Consider the following 15,602-nt stretch of genomic DNA (forward strand, 5'->3'; position numbering starts at 1 on the left):
TGTCCAGGGTCAGTGTACAGTGTTACTGTCCAGGATCAGTATACGGCGTTTCTGTCCAGGATCAGCGTACGGGGTTACTGTCCGGGGTCAGCGTACGGGGTTTCTGTCCGGTGTCAGCGTACGGGGTTACTGTCCAGGGTCAGTATACGGGGTTTCTGTCCAGGGTCAGTGTACAGGGTTTCTGTCCAGGGTCAGAGTACGGGGTTACTATCCAGGGTCAGTGTACGGGGTTACTGTCCAGGATCAGTGTAAGGGGTTTCTGTCCAGGGTGAGTGTACAGGGTTTCTGTCCAGGGTCAGAGTACGGGGTTACTATCCAGGGTCAGTGTACAGTGTTACTGTCCAGGATCAGTATACGGCGTTTCTGTCCAGGATCAGCGTACGGGGTTACTGTCCGGGGTCAGCGTACGGGGTTTCTGTCCGGGGTCAGCGTACGGGGTTACTGTCCAGTGTCAGTATACGGGGTTTCTGTCCTGGGTCAGTGTACGGGTTACTGTCCGGGGTCAGTGTACGGGGTTACTATCCGGGGTCAGTGTACGGTGTTTCTGTCCAGGGTCAGTGTACAGTGTTACTGTCCAGGATCAGTGTACGGGGTTACTGTCCAGGATCAGTGTACGGGGTTTCTGTCCAGGGTCAGTGTACGGGGTTTCTGTCCAGGGTCAGTGTGCGGGGTTACTGTCCAGGGTCAGTGTACGGGGTTACTATCCAGGGTGAGTGTACGGGTTTACTGTCCAGGGTCAGTGTACGGGGTTACTGTCCGGGGTCAGTGTACGGGGTTACTGTCCGGGGTCAGTGTACGGGGTTTCTGTCCGGGGTCAGTTTACGGGGTTACTGTCCAGGGTCAGTGTACGGGGTTACTGTCCAGGGTCAGTGTACGGGGTTTCTGTCCAGGGTCAGTTTACGGGCTTTCTGTACAGGTTCAGTGTCAGGGTCAGTGTACGGGGTTTCTGTCCAGGGTCAGTGTACAGTGTTACTACCCAGGTTCAGTGTACGGTGTTTCTGTCCAGGGTCAGTGTCAGTGTACGGGGTTACGGTCCAGGGTCAGTGTCAGTGTATGGGGTTACTGTCCAGGGTCAGTGTGCAGGGATTCTGTCTAGGGACAGAGTACAGGGTTACTATACAGGGTCAGTGTACAGGGTTACTGTCCAGGATCCGTGTACGTGGTTTCTGTCCAGGGTGAGTGTACAGGGTTACTATCCAGGGTCAGTGTACGGGGTTACGGTCCAGGATCAGTGTACAGGGTTTCTGTTCAGTGTGAGTGTACAGGGTTACTATCCAGGGTCAGTGTACAGTGTTACTATCCAGGGTCAGTGTACAGTGTTACTATACAGGGTCGGTGTACAGTGTTACTATACTGGGTCAGTGTGCAGGGTTACTGTCCAGGGTCAGTGTACGGGGTTACTGTCCAGGATCAGTGTGCAGGATTACTGTCTCGGGCCAGTGTACGGGGTTACTGTCCAAGGTCAGTGTCCAGGGTTACTGTCCAGGATCAGTGTACGGGGTTTCTGTCCAGGGTCAGTGTACAGGGTTTCTGTCCAGGGTCAGTGTACAGTGTTACTATCCAGGGTTAGTGTGCTGTGTTTCTGTCCAGGGTCAGTGTATGGGGTTTCTGTCCAGGGTCAGTGTACAGGGTTTCTGTCCAGGGTCAGAGTACGGGGTTACTATGCAGGGTCAGTGTACGGGGTTACTGTCCAGGATCAGTGTACGGGGTTTCTGTTCAGGGTGAGTGTACAGGGTTACTATCCAGGGTCAGTGTACAGTGTTATTATCCAGGGTCAGTGTACAGTGTTACTATACAGGGTCAGTGTACAGGGTTACTATTCAGGGTCAGTGTACAGTGTTAATATACAGAGTCAGTGTGCAGGGTTACTATCCAGGATCAGTGTACGGGGTTTCTGTCCAGGGTCAGTGTGCAGGGTTACTGTCCAGGGTCAGTGTACGGGGTTACTGTCCAGGATCAGTGTACGGGGTTACTGTCCAGGATCAGTGTACGGGGTTACTGTCCGGGGTCAGTGTAGGTGGTTTCTGTCCGGGGTCAGTGTACGGGGTTACTGTCCAGGGTCAGTGTCTGTGTACAGTGTTACTGTCCAGGATCAGTGTACGGGGTTACTGTCCAGGATCAGTGTACGGGGTTACTGTCCGGGGTCAGTGTAGGTCGTTTCTGTCCGGGGTCAGTGTACGGGGTTACTGTCCAGGGTCAGTGTCTGTGTACAGTGTTACTGTCCAGGATCAGTGTACAGTGTTACTGTCCAGGATCAGTGTACGGGGTTTCTGTCCAGGGTCAGTGTACGGGGTTTCTGTCCAGGGTCAGTGTACAGTGTTACTGTCCAGGATCAGTGTACGGGGTTTCTGTCTAGGGTCTGTGTATGGGGTTACTGTCCAGGGTCAGTGTACAGTGTTACTGTCCAGGATCAGTATACGGCGTTTCTGTCCAGGATCAGCGTACGGGGTTACTGTCCGGGGTCAGCGTACGGGGTTTCTGTCCGGTGTCAGCGTACGGGGTTACTGTCCAGGGTCAGTATACGGGGTTTCTGTCCTGGGTCAGTGTACGGGTTACTGTCCGGGGTCAGTGTACGGGGTTACTATCCGGGGTCAGTGTACGGTGTTTCTGTCCAGGGTCAGTGTATAGTGTTACTGTCCAGGATCAGTGTACGGGGTTACTGTCCAGGATCAGTGTACGGGGTTTCTGTCCAGGGTCAGTGTACGGGGTTTCTGTCCAGGGTCAGTGTACGGGGTTACTGTCCAGGGTCAGTGTACGGGGTTACTATCCAGGGTGAGTGTACAGGTTTACTGTCCAGGGTCAGTGTACGGGGTTACTGTCCGGGGTCAGTGTACGGGGTTACTGTCCGGGGTCAGTGTACGGGGTTTCTGTCCGGGGTCAGTGTACAGTGTTACTGTCCAGGATCAGTATACGGCGTTTCTGTCCAGGATCAGCGTACGGGGTTACTGTCCGGGGTCAGCGTACGGGGTTTCTGTCCGGTGTCAGCGTACGGGGTTACTGTCCAGGGTCAGTGTACGGGGTTACTGTCCGGGGTCAGTGTACGAGGTTACTGTCCGGGGTCAGTGTACGGGGTTTCTGTCCGGGGTCAGTTTACGGGGTTACTGTCCAGGGTCAGTGTACGGGGTTACTGTCCAGGGTCAGTGTACGGGGTTTCTGTCCAGGGTCAGTTTACGGGCTTTCTATACAGGTTCAGTGTCAGGGTCAGTGTACGGGGTTTCTGTCCAGGGTCAGTGTACAGTGTTACTACCCAGGTTCAGTGTACGGTGTTTCTGTCCAGGGTCAGTGTCAGTGGACGGGGCTACGGTCCAGGGTCAGTGTCAGTGTATGGGGTTACTGTCCAGGGTCAGTGTACAGGGATTCTGTCTAGGGTCAGAGTACAGGGTTACTATACAGGGTCAGTGTACAGGGTTTCTGTCCAGGGTCAGTGTACGGGGTTTCTGTCCAGAGTCAGTGTACAGGGTTTCTGTCCAGGGTCAGAGTACGGGGTTACTATCCGGGGTCAGTGTACGGGGTTACTGTCCAGGATCCGTGTACGTGGTTTCTGTCCAGGGTGAGTGTACAGGGTTACTATCCAGGGTCAGTGTACGGGGTTACGGTCCAGGATCAGTGTACAGGGTTTCTGTTCAGTGTGAGTGTACAGGGTTACTATCCAGGGTCAGTGTACAGTGTTACTATCCAGGGTCAGTGTACATTGTTACTATACAGGGTCGGTGTACAGTGTTACTATACTGGGTCAGTGTGCAGGGTTACTGTCCAGGGTCAGTGTACGGGGTTACTGTCCAGGATCAGTGTGCAGGATTACTGTCCAGGGCCAGTGTACGGGGTTACTGCCAGGGTCAGTGTGCAGGGTTACTACCCAGGTTCAGTGTACGGTGTTTCTGTCCAGGGTCAGTGGCAGTGTACGGGGTTACTGTCCAGGGTCAGTGTACAGGGATTCTGTCCAGGGTCAGAGTACGTGGTTACTATACAGGGTCAGTGTACAGGTTTTCTGTCCAGGGTCAGTGTACAGTGTTACTATCCGGGGTCAGTGTACGGTGTTTCTGTCCAGGGTCAGTGTACGGGGTTACTGTCCAGGATCAGTGTGCAGGGTTACTGTCCAGGGCCAGTGTACGGGGTTACTGCCAGGGTCAGTGTGCAGGGTTACTGTCCAGGATCAGTGTACGGGGTTTCTGTCCAGGGTCAGTGTGCGGGGTTACTGTCCAGGGCCAGTATACAGGTTTACTGTCCAGGGTTAGTGTCAGGGTCAGTGTACAGGTTTAAAGTCCAGGGTCAGTGTCAGTGTACAGGTTTACTGTCAAGGGTCAGTGTCAGGGTCAGTGTACAGGGTTACTGTCCAGTGTCAGTGTCAGGGTCAGTGTACAGGGTTTCTGTCCAGGGTCAGTGTACAGTGTTACTGTCCAGGGTCAGTGTACGGGGTTACTGTCCGGGGTCAGTGTACGATGTTTCTGTCCAGGATCAGTGTACGGGGTTTCTGAACGCGGTCAGTGTACGGGGTTACTGTTCAGGATCAGTGTACAGTGTTACTGTCTGGGGTCAGTTTACGGGATTTCTGTCCGGGGTCAGCTTACGGGGTATCTGTCCGGGGTCAGTGTACGGGGTTTCTGTCCGGGGTCAGTGTACGGGGTTACTGTCCGGGTTCAGTGTACGGGGTTTCTGTCCGGGGTCAGTGTACGGGGTTACTGTCCAGGGTCAGTGTACGGGGTTACTATCCAGGGTCAGTGTACGGGGTTACTGTCCGGGGTCAGTGTACGGCGTTACTATCCAGGGTCAGTGTACGGTGTTTCTCTCCAGGGTCAGTGTACAGTGTTACTGTCCAGGATCAGTGTACGGGGTTACTATCCAGGATCAGTGTACAGGGTTACTATCCGGTGACAGTGTACGGGGTTACTGTCCAGGGTCAGTGTACGGGGTTTCTGTCCAGGGTCAGTGTACGGGGTTACTGTCCAGGGTCAGTGTATGGGGTTACTATCCAGGGTGAGTGTACGGGGTTACTGTCCGGGGTCAGTGTACGGGGTTACTGTCCGGGGTCAGTGTACGGGGTTACTGTCCGGGGTCAGTGTACGGGGTTTCTGTCCAGGGTCAGTTTACGGGGTTACTGTCCAGGGTCAGTGTACGGGGTTTCTGTCCAGGGTCAGTGTACGGGGTTGCTGTCCATGGTCAGTTTACGGGGTTTCTGTCCAGGTTCAGTGTCAGGGTCAGTGTACGGGGTTTCTGTCCAGGGTCAGTGTACAGTGTTACTACCCAGGTTCAGTGTACGGTGTTTCTGTCCAGGGTCAGTTTCAGTGTACGGGGTTACTGTCCAGTGTCAGTGTCAGTGTATGGGGTTACTGTCCAGGGTCAGTGTACAGGGATTCTGTCCAGGGTCAGAGTACGGGGTTACTATACAGGGTCAGTGTACAGGGTTTCTGTCCAGGGTCAGTGTACAGTGTTACTATCTGGGGTCAGTGTACGGGTGTTTCTGTCCAGGGTCAGTGTACGGGGTTACTGTCCAGGATCAGTGTGCAGGGTTACTGTCCAGGGCCAGTGTATGGGGTTACTGCCAGGGTCAGTGTGCAGGGTTACTGTCCAGGATCAGTGTACGGGTTTACTGTCCAGGGTCAGTCTCAGGGTCAGTGTACAGGTTTAAAGTCCAGGGTCAGTGTCAGTGTACAGGTTTACTGTCCAGGGTCAGTGTCAGGGTCAGTGTACAGGGTTACTGTCCAGTGTCAGTGTCAGGGTCAGTGTACAGGGTTTCTGTCCAGTGTCAGTGTACAGTGTTACAGTCCAGGGTCAGTGTACAGTGTTACTGACCAGGGTCAGTGTCCGGGGTCAGTGTACGGGGTTTCTGTCCGGGGTCAGTGTACGGGGTTATTGTCCAGGATCAGTGTACAGTGTTACTGTCCAGGGTCAGTGTACAGGGTTACTGTCCGGGGTCAGTGTACGGGGTTTCTGTCCAGGGTCAGTGTACGGGGTTTCTGTCCAGGGTCAGTGTACAGGGTTTCTGTCCAGGGTCAGAGTACGGGGTTACTATCCAGGGTCAGTGTACGGGGTTACTGTCCAGGATCAGTGTAAGGGGTTTCTGTCCAGGGTGAGTGTACAGGGTTTCTGTCCAGGGTCAGAGTACGGGGTTACTATCCAGGGTCAGTTTACGGGGTTACTGTCCAGGATCAGTGTACGGGGTTTCTGTTCAGGGTGAGTGTACGGGGTTACTATCCAGGGTCAGTGTACAGTATTATTATCCAGGGTCAGTGTACAGTGTTAATATACAGAGTCAGTGTGCAGGGTTACTATCCAGGATCAGTGTACGGGGTTTCTGTCCAGGGTCAGTGTGCAGGGTTACTGTCCAGGATCAGTGTACAGTGTTACTGTCCAGGATCAGTGTACGGGGTTTCTGTCCAGGGTCAGTGTACGGGGTTTCTGTCCAGGGTCAGTGTACAGTGTTACTGTCCAGGATCAGTGTACGGGGTTTCTGTCCAGGGTCTGTGTATGGGGTTACTGTCCAGGGTCAGTGTACAGTGTTACTGTCCAGGATCAGTATACGGCGTTTCTGTCCAGTGTCAGTATACGGGGTTTCTGTCCTGGGTCAGTGTACGGGTTACTGTCCGGGGTCAGTTTACGGGGTTACTATCCGGGGTCAGTGTACGGTGTTTCTGTCCAGGGTCAGTGTACAGTGTTACTGTCCAGGATCACTGTACGGGGTTACTGTCCAGGATCAGTGTACGGGGTTTCTGTCCAGGGTCAGTGTACGGGGTTTCTGTCCAGGGTCAGTGTGCGGGGTTACTGTCCAGGGTCAGTGTACGGGGTTACTATCCAGGGTGAGTGTACGGGTTTACTGTCCAGGGTCAGTGTACGGGGTTACTGTCCGGGGTCAGTGTACGGGGTTACTGTCCGGGGTCAGTGTACGGGGTTTCTGTCCGGGGTCAGTTTACGGGGTTACTGTCCAGGGTCAGTGTACGGGGTTACTGTCCAGGGTCAGTGTACGGGGTTTCTGTCCAGGGTCAGTTTACGGGCTTTCTGTACAGGTTCAGTGTCAGGGTCAGTGTACGGGGTTTCTGTCCAGGGTCAGTGTACAGTGTTACTACCCAGGTTCAGTGTACGGTGTTTCTGTCCAGGGTCAGTGTCAGTGTACGGGGTTACGGTCCAGGGTCAGTGTCAGTGTATGGGGTTACTGTCCAGGGTCAGTGTACAGGGATTCTGTCTAGGGACAGAGTACAGGGTTACTATACAGGGTCAGTGTACAGGGTTTCTGTCCAGGGTCAGTGTACGGGGTTTCTGTCCAGAATCAGTGTACAGGGTTTCTGTCCAGGGTCAGAGTACGGGGTTACTATCCGGGGTCAGTGTACGGGGTTACTGTCCAGGATCCGTGTACGTGGTTTCTGTCCAGGGTGAGTGTACAGGGTTACTATCCAGGGTCAGTGTACGGGGTTACGGTCCAGGATCAGTGTACAGGGTTTCTGTTCAGTGTGAGTGTACAGGGTTACTATCCAGGGTCAGTGTACAGTGTTACTATCCAGGGTCAGTGTACAGTGTTACTATACAGGGTCGGTGTACAGTGTTACTATACTGGGTCAGTGTGCAGGGTTACTGTCCAGGGTCAGTGTACGGGGTTACTGTCCAGGATCAGTGTGCAGGATTACTGTCTGGGGCCAGTGTACGGGGTTACTGTCCAAGGTCAGTGTCCAGGGTTACTGTCCAGGATCAGTGTACGGGGTTTCTGTCCAGGGTCAGTGTACAGGGTTTCTGTCCAGGGTCAGTGTACAGTGTTACTATCCAGGGTTAGTGTGCTGTGTTTCTGTCCAGGGTCAGTGTATGGGGTTTCTGTCCAGGGTCAGTGTACAGGGTTTCTGTCCAGGGTCAGAGTACGGGGTTACTATCCAGGGTCAGTGTACGGGGTTACTGTCCAGGATCAGTGTACGGGGTTTCTGTTCAGGGTGAGTGTACAGGGTTACTATCCAGGGTCAGTGTACAGTGTTATTATCCAGGGTCAGTGTACAGTGTTACTATACAGGGTCAGTGTACAGGGTTACTATTCAGGGTCAGTGTACAGTGTTAATATACAGAGTCAGTGTGCAGGGTTACTATCCAGGATCAGTGTACGGGGTTTCTGTCCAGGGTCAGTGTGCAGGGTTACTGTCCAGGGTCAGTGTACGGGGTTACTGTCCAGGATCAGTGTACGGGGTTACTGTCCAGGATCAGTGTACGGGGTTACTGTCCGGGGTCAGTGTAGGTGGTTTCTGTCCGGGGTCAGTGTACGGGGTTACTGTCCAGGGTCAGTGTCTGTGTACAGTGTTACTGTCCAGGATCAGTGTACGGGGTTTCTGTCCAGGGTCAGTGTACGGGGTTTCTGTCCAGGGTCAGTGTACAGTGTTACTGTCCAGGATCAGTGTACAGTGTTACTGTCCAGGATCAGTGTACGGGGTTTCTGTCTAGGGTCTGTGTATGGGGTTACTGTCCAGGGTCAGTGTACAGTGTTACTGTCCAGGATCAGTATACGGCGTTTCTGTCCAGGATCAGCGTACAGGGTTACTGTCCGGGGTCAGCGTACGGGGTTTCTGTCCGGTGTCAGCGTACGGGGTTACTGTCCAGGGTCAGTATACGGGGTTTCTGTCCTGGGTCAGTGTACGGGTTACTATCCGGGGTCAGTGTACGGTGTTTCTGTCCAGGGTCAGTGTATAGTGTTACTGTCCAGGATCAGTGTACGGGGTTACTGTCCAGGATCAGTGTACGGGGTTTCTGTCCAGGGTCAGTGTACGGGGTTTCTGTCCAGGGTCAGTGTACGGGGTTACTGTCCAGGGTCAGTGTACGGGGTTACTATCCAGGGTGAGTGTACAGGTTTACTGTCCAGGGTCAGTGTACGGGGTTACTGTCCGGGGTCAGTGTACGGGGTTACTGTCCGGGGTCAGTGTACGGGGTTTCTGTCCGGGGTCAGTTTACGGGGTTACTGTCCAGGGTCAGTGTACGGGGTTTCTGTCCAGGGTCAGTTTACGGGGTTTCTGTAGAGGTTCAGTGTCAGGGTCAGTGTACGGGGTTTCTGTCCAGGGTCAGTGTACAGTGTTACTACCCAGGTTCAGTGTACGGTGTTTCTGTCCAGGGTCAGTGTCAGTGTATGGGGTTACTGTCCAGGGTCAGTGTACAGGGATTCTGTCTAGGGTCAGAGTACAGGGTCATGTTTGACAAACCTTATTGAATTTTTTGAAGTAGTTACGAGGAATGTTGACGAGGGTAAGGCAGTGGATGTAGTCTATATGGACTTCAGCAAGGCCTTTGACAAAGTTCCACATGGAAGGTTAGTTAAGAAGGTTCAGTCGTTAGGTATTAATGCTGGAGTAATAAAATGGATTCAACAGTGGCTAGATGGGAGATGCCAGAGAGTAGTGGTGGATAATTGTTTATCGGGATGGAGGCCGGTGACTAGCGGGGTGCCTCAGGGATCTGTTTTGGGCCCAATGTTGTTTGTAATATACATAAATGATCTGGATGATGGGGTGGTAAATTGGATTAGTAAGTATGCTGATGATACTAAGGTAGGAGGTGTTGTGGATAATGAGGTGGGTTTTCAAAGCTTGCAGGGAGATTTATGCCGGTTAGAAGAATGGGCTGAACGTTGGCAGATGGAGTTTAATGCTGAGAAGTGTGAGGTTCTACATTTTGGCAGGAATAATCCAAATAGAACATACAGGGTAAATGGTAGGGCATTGAGGAATGCAGTGGAACAGAGAGATCTAGGAATAACAGTGCATAGTTCCCTGAAGGTGGAGTCTCATGTAGATAGGGTGGTGAAGAAGGCTTTTGGAACGCTGGCCTTTATAAATCAGAGCATTGAGTACAGAAGTTGGGATGTAATGTTAAAATTGTACAAGGCATTGGTAAGGCCAAATTTGGAATATTGTGTACAGTTCTGGTCACCGAATTATAGGAAAGATATCAATAAATTAGAGAGAGTGCAGAGACGATTTACTAGGATGTTACCTGGGTTTCAGCACTTAAGTTACAGAGAAAGGTTGAACAAGTTAGGTCTCTATTCATTGGAGCGTAGAAGGTTGAGGGGGGATTTGATCGAGGTATTTAAAATGTTGAGAGGGATAGATAGAGTTGACGTGAATAGGCTGTTTCCATTGAGAGTAGGGGAGATTCAAACGAGAGGACATGATTTGAGAGTTAGGGGGCAAAAGTTTAAGGGAAACACGAGGGGGTATTTCTTTACTCAGAGAGTGATAGCTGTGTGGAATGAGCTTCCTGTAGAAGTAGTAGAGGCCAGTTCAGTTGTGTCATTTAAGGTAAAATTGGATAGGTATATGGATAGGAAAGGAGTGGAGGGTTATGGGCTGAGTGCGGGTAGGTGGGACTAGGTGAGATTAAGAGTTCGGCACGGACTAGGAGGGCCGGAATGGCCTGTTTCCGTGCTGTGATTGTTATATGGTTATATGGTTATATGGTTACAGGGTTACTATACAGGGTCAGTGTACAGGGTTTCTGTCCAGGGTCAGTGTACGGGGTTTCTGTCCAGAGTCACTGTACAGGGTTTCTGTCGAGGGTCAGAGTACGGGGTTACTATCCGGGGTCAGTGTACGGGGTTACTGTCCACGATCCGTGTACGTGGTTTCTGTCCAGGGTGAGTGTACAGGGTTACTATCCAGGGTCAGTGTACGGGGTTACGGTCCAGGATCAGTGTACAGGGTTTCTGTTCAGGGTGAGTGTACTGGGTTACTATCCAGGGTCAGTGTACAGTGTTACTATCCAGGGTCAGTGTACAGTGTTACTATACAGGGTCGGTGTACAGTGTTACTATACTGGGTCAGTGTGCAGGGTTACTGTCCAGGGTCAGTGTACGGGGTTACTGTCCAGGATCAGTGTGCAGGGTTACTGTCTAGGGCCAGTGTACGGGGTTACTGTCCAGGGTCAGTGTCCAGGGTTACTGTCCAGGATCAGTGTACGGGGTTTCTGTCCAGGGTCAGTGTACAGGGTTTCTGTCCAGGGTCAGTGTACAGTGTTACTATCCAGGGTTAGTGTGCTGTGTTTCTGTCCAGGGTCAGTGTCAGTGTACAGTGTTTCTGTCCAGTGTCAGTGTCAATGTACAGTGTTACTGTCCAGGGTCAGTGTCAGTGTCAGTTTACAGGGTTTCTGTCCAGGGTCAGTGTATGGGGTTACTGTCCAGGGTTAGTGTCAGGGTCAGTGTACAGGTGTTCTGTCCAGGGTCAGTGTACGGTGTTTCTGTCCAGGGTCAGTGTCAGTGTACGGGGTTACTGTCCAGGGTCAGTGTCAGTGTCAGTGTACAGTGTTTCTGTCCAGGGTCAGTGTCAGTGTATGGGGTTACTGTCCAGGGTCAGTGTCAGGGTCAGTGTACAGGGTTTCTGTCCAGAGTCAGAGTACGGGGTTACTATACAGGGTCAGTGTACAGGGTTTCTGTCCAGGGTCAGTGTACGGGGTTTCTGTCCAGGGTCAGTGTACAGGGTTTCTGTCCAGGGTCAGTGTACAGTGTTACTATCCAGGGTCAGTGTACGGTGTTTCTGTCCAGGGTCAGTGTCAGTGTATGGGGTTTCTGTCCAGGGTCAGTGTCAGTGTCAGTGTACAGTGTTACTGTCCAGGGTCAGTGTACGGGGTTTCTGTCCAGGGTCAGTGTACGGGGTTTCTGTCCGGGGTCAGTGTACGGGGTTCCTGTCCAGGGTCAGTGTACGGGGTTTCTGTCCGGGGTCAGTGTACGGGGTTACTGTCCATGGTCAGTGTACGGGGTTTCTGTCCGGGGTCAGTGTACGGGGTTCCTGTCCAGGGTCAGTGTACGGGGTTACTGTCCAGGGTCAGTGTATGGGATTACTGTCCAGTGTCAGTGTACAGGGTTACTGTCCAGGATCAATATATGATGTTACTGTTCAGTGTCAGTGTCCAAGTTCTGTGTGTGGTGTCAGGGGTCTGTGTCTAGAGTTAGTGTCAGTGGTTATTCAGCATCCAGTGTCAGTAAGCAGTTAATACAACACATATTCTGTGTTTGAAACCCAGTCTTACATCCAGTGTCCAGACTATATATCCACTGTTCAGGCTTTAGTGCCCAGTGTCCGTGCAGTATATCCAGTATCTGAGCTCAGGCTCCAGTGTCCATGTAGTATATCCAGTATCTGAGCTCAGGGTCCAGTGTCCGTGCAGTATATCCAATATCTGAGCTCAGGCTCTAGTGTCCGTGCAGTATATCCAGTATCTGAGCTCAGGCACCAGTGTCCGTGCAGTATATCCAGTATCTGAGCTCAGGGTCCAGTGTCTGTGCAGTATATCCAGTATCTGAGCTCAGGCTCCAGTGTCCGTGCAGTATATCCAGTATCTGAGCTCAGGCTCCAGTGTCCGTGCAGTATATCCAGTATCTGAGCTCAGGCTCCAGTGTCCGTGCAGTATATCCAGTATCTGAGCTCAGGCTCCAGTGTCCGTGCAGTATATCCAGTATCTGAGCTCAGGCTCCAGTGCTCATTTTCAAGTATCTGATGTCCTGACCATATATCCACTTTCTGGGCTCCAGTGTCCAATGTCCATGCAGTATATCCAGTATCTGAGCTCAGGCTCCAGTGTCCGTGCAGTATATCCAGTATCTGAGCTCAGGCTCCAGTGTCTGTGCAGTATATCCAGTATCTGAGCTCAGGCTCCAGTGTCCATGCAGTATATCCAGTATCTGAGCTCAGGCTCCAGTGCTCATTTTCAAGTATCTGATGTCCTGACCATATATCCACTTTCTGGGCTCCAGTGTCCAATGTCCATGCAGTATATCCAGTATCTGAGCTCAGGCTCCAGAGTCCAGATCATATATCAAGTGTTCAGGCTCCAGTGTCCATACAGTACATCCAGTATCTACTCCCAGGTACCACTGTCCAGTGTGTGGGCCATATAGCCAATGTCTAAGCTCCAGTGTCCAGTACCTGAGCTTCAGTGCCCACTTTCCTGCATCCCAGCCAATATCTAGTGTTCTAATCCAGTGTCTGGGCTCCTGTGCTCACACTCCAATGTCCAATGTCCACAGCGTTTGTGCTCCAGTGCCAAGTGTCTGTCTGGCATATCCGGTGACAGGGCTTCTGTGTACAGTGCCTGGCCGTACGTCCAGTGTCATTGGCCCGGCGCCCAGTGCCTGGACTCCAGTGTCCGGTGTTTGGGCCGTATATCTTGTGTCCAGTGCCCGGGCCATACATCCAGTGTTCTGGTAGCAGTGTCCAGTGTCCGGGCTGTCGTGTCCGGCTCTGCGTGCTGCTCGGCGCCTCCGGTAATGTGCGGGTTAAGCTGGTGCGGGTCGGCGGGGGCGGGGGGTGTGTCAATCAGCGACGCGCCGGCCTCGGGACCGGGATGCCGATATTTAACCCGCGCCGCCGCTTCGGTGCCGAGTCTGGGCGTACGGTCCAAGCAGCACCGGCAGCTGGAACACCAACACCAACACCTGGACAATAGCAGCACCAGCACCGGACGCTGACCGAGGGAGCGGTACCGGGAGAAGTGGCACTGGGAGCAGGAACAGGGCCAGGAAACGGCGACACCGGCTGCGAAGCAGAAGCAGGAACGGGAGCAGAATCGGCATCGTCCGGAGAGCCGCTGACGGAAGAAGCTGTTGGACGTTGTCCGATCCATGCCTCGGGTCGCTCAGCCGCTGCCAGCCGTCTAGATACCGGGTGGCAGGGAGCGGCGGCGTTGCCATGGAGATGGTCTGTCGGCCGGGCTGAGCGGGCAGCGGCGGCTCTCGGTGCGGGAGCCGAGGGGACAGGCGGCGACACAGAGCGGAGGGGCAGCTAATCCCGCAGCACAACCTCAGCACGCCCAGTGCGTCCCCGTCACTCGCTGCACACTTCGTGCTATTAAAAGTATCCGCGTGCTGGTCCCGCTGACTATTTATAAACCTCTGGGATCTGGACTGGCCCGTTTAAGTCATGGAGCCGCCGCAGTGTTTCCTGAGCTGTCTGTGTGTGTTACTTCTTCAGCACGGCCTCTGTCAACCGTACTTGCACCTCCGGCCGGTGCCCAGTGACAGCCTCCCGGTCCTGGACATCATCGAGCAACCGGACCCGGACAACGACCCCAAGGACAGCGACCTGGACGAGCGCGCTCTGCGGAAGCGGCTAGGCAGCCACTTCGACCCCAGCTTTATGTCCATCACCCTGCCCGAGGTGGACGCGTCCGTGTCCCGGGAGTCCGGCCACAGGTTCAAGCCCCTGGGCGCGCTGCCCAACGACATCAAAAGACTGGATTTGTCTGAGACCCCTTACGGCAGGCGGATGAAGCTGGGGAAAAAGGCGAGGCGGAGACTGCAGCAGTGGTTATGGTCTTACACTTACTGTCCGGTGATGTACACTTGGAAGGACCTCGGAGGTCGCTTCTGGCCGCGATTTGTGAAAGAAGGGAACTGCTATAATGAGAGGTCCTGTTCATTCCCGGAAGGAATGCTCTGTAAACCTGTCAAATCCATCAGCAAGACGTTCTTAAGATGGTACTGCCAAGGATGGTCCAAGCCGAGGTACTGCACGTGGATACCTGTGCAGTACCCAGTTATTTCTGAGTGCAAGTGTGCCTGCTGAATGCGGGCGGGTGGACCGGGTGACTCGACACACGCACAGATGGTCTATAGTATAACAACGCCTATAGTCAAATCTATTTTTATATATCGCATTCTAAAGAAGCCCCAGCTTTGTATCTATATTAACACAGAGATTTTACGCTGCAGAAAATCTTGGATTATTGGAGGAGAGCGAACGGACCATAATTCAGCCCTGATCGGAGAGACTGGCACAGTTTCCGGAGTTCCGCTGGTGCCATGTGCCGAGATATTTTTTGTAATATAATAATTATTATAAAAAGTTGAGGTGAAGATATTACAGAGTGAATCTCAGCTTTCCAATACATAGAGTTAGAAGAGTAAAAACGTGTCAATTATTTATTTCTTTACCGTTTGTTGATAATTAACTAGACGATATCGTGGCATTGGAGATGTTTACTTGAATATACTTTCTAAACAAAACATATCAATGTAAATATAATGGTTCATTGTTTTTAGCAATAAAGTCTCATCTTTGAAACAAAGGTTTTGGAAATGTGACCCTCCAGCCTTGGCGATAATCTTCCCGAGACAGAATGATTTAGGCTCCGCTCAAACGTCCCGATCCCTTCGCACCCGCTCCGTGGGAAATGAGCTGCGGTCGGTTCCGCCGGCATGGCCCGCCGTGTGTGTACAGGTGAGGCCGGATACTGGTGTGGAGGAACGGGGGGCCGGAGCTCGAACCTTGTGCCCCGCCGGCTTCACATCACATCCTGAGTGGCACCCACTGCGAGCCGCCGCTACCCAACCCTCGCAGGAAGCTGCCAGATACAAGGCAGGGGTCTGTTCAAAGCAAAGCGGCCACAACCAAAAAAAATGCTTTAAATTTAGGACGGAATCAAGAAATTCCACCACCGATGCTGGAATATTGGGTTCAGGGACACCTCGACAAAAGCAGGTGAAAAAATATTAGAATACGGAACTGCAAACAAATAAAAAAAAGATGTTTTTTAATTTGGAATGTGTCCAGCGAGATGGGGACACGTTGTCTGGGCATTTGCGCGGGCTCCCCCCCCCCCACACACAAACACTGATATTTATACAGGCATGCAGAGTTGAAAACATTGAGAGC

At 52.6% G+C, this 15,602-nt stretch overlaps 1 protein-coding gene across 1 annotated transcript; it reads left to right on the top strand.

The window, feature by feature from the left end:
- Positions 1 to 13,225: 13,225 nt before the first annotated feature.
- nog2 (noggin 2) lies at positions 13,226 to 15,015 on the top strand. Its single transcript, XM_073059996.1, has one exon. It carries the CDS (start codon positions 13,869 to 13,871, stop codon positions 14,511 to 14,513), a length of 645 nt encoding a protein of 214 aa, XP_072916097.1. The 5' UTR covers positions 13,226 to 13,868; the 3' UTR covers positions 14,514 to 15,015.
- Positions 15,016 to 15,602: the final 587 nt, after the last annotated feature.

This window comes from Hemitrygon akajei, chromosome 11, assembly GCF_048418815.1.
Source record: "Hemitrygon akajei chromosome 11, sHemAka1.3, whole genome shotgun sequence".
Classification (NCBI taxonomy): domain Eukaryota; kingdom Metazoa; phylum Chordata; class Chondrichthyes; order Myliobatiformes; family Dasyatidae; genus Hemitrygon; species Hemitrygon akajei.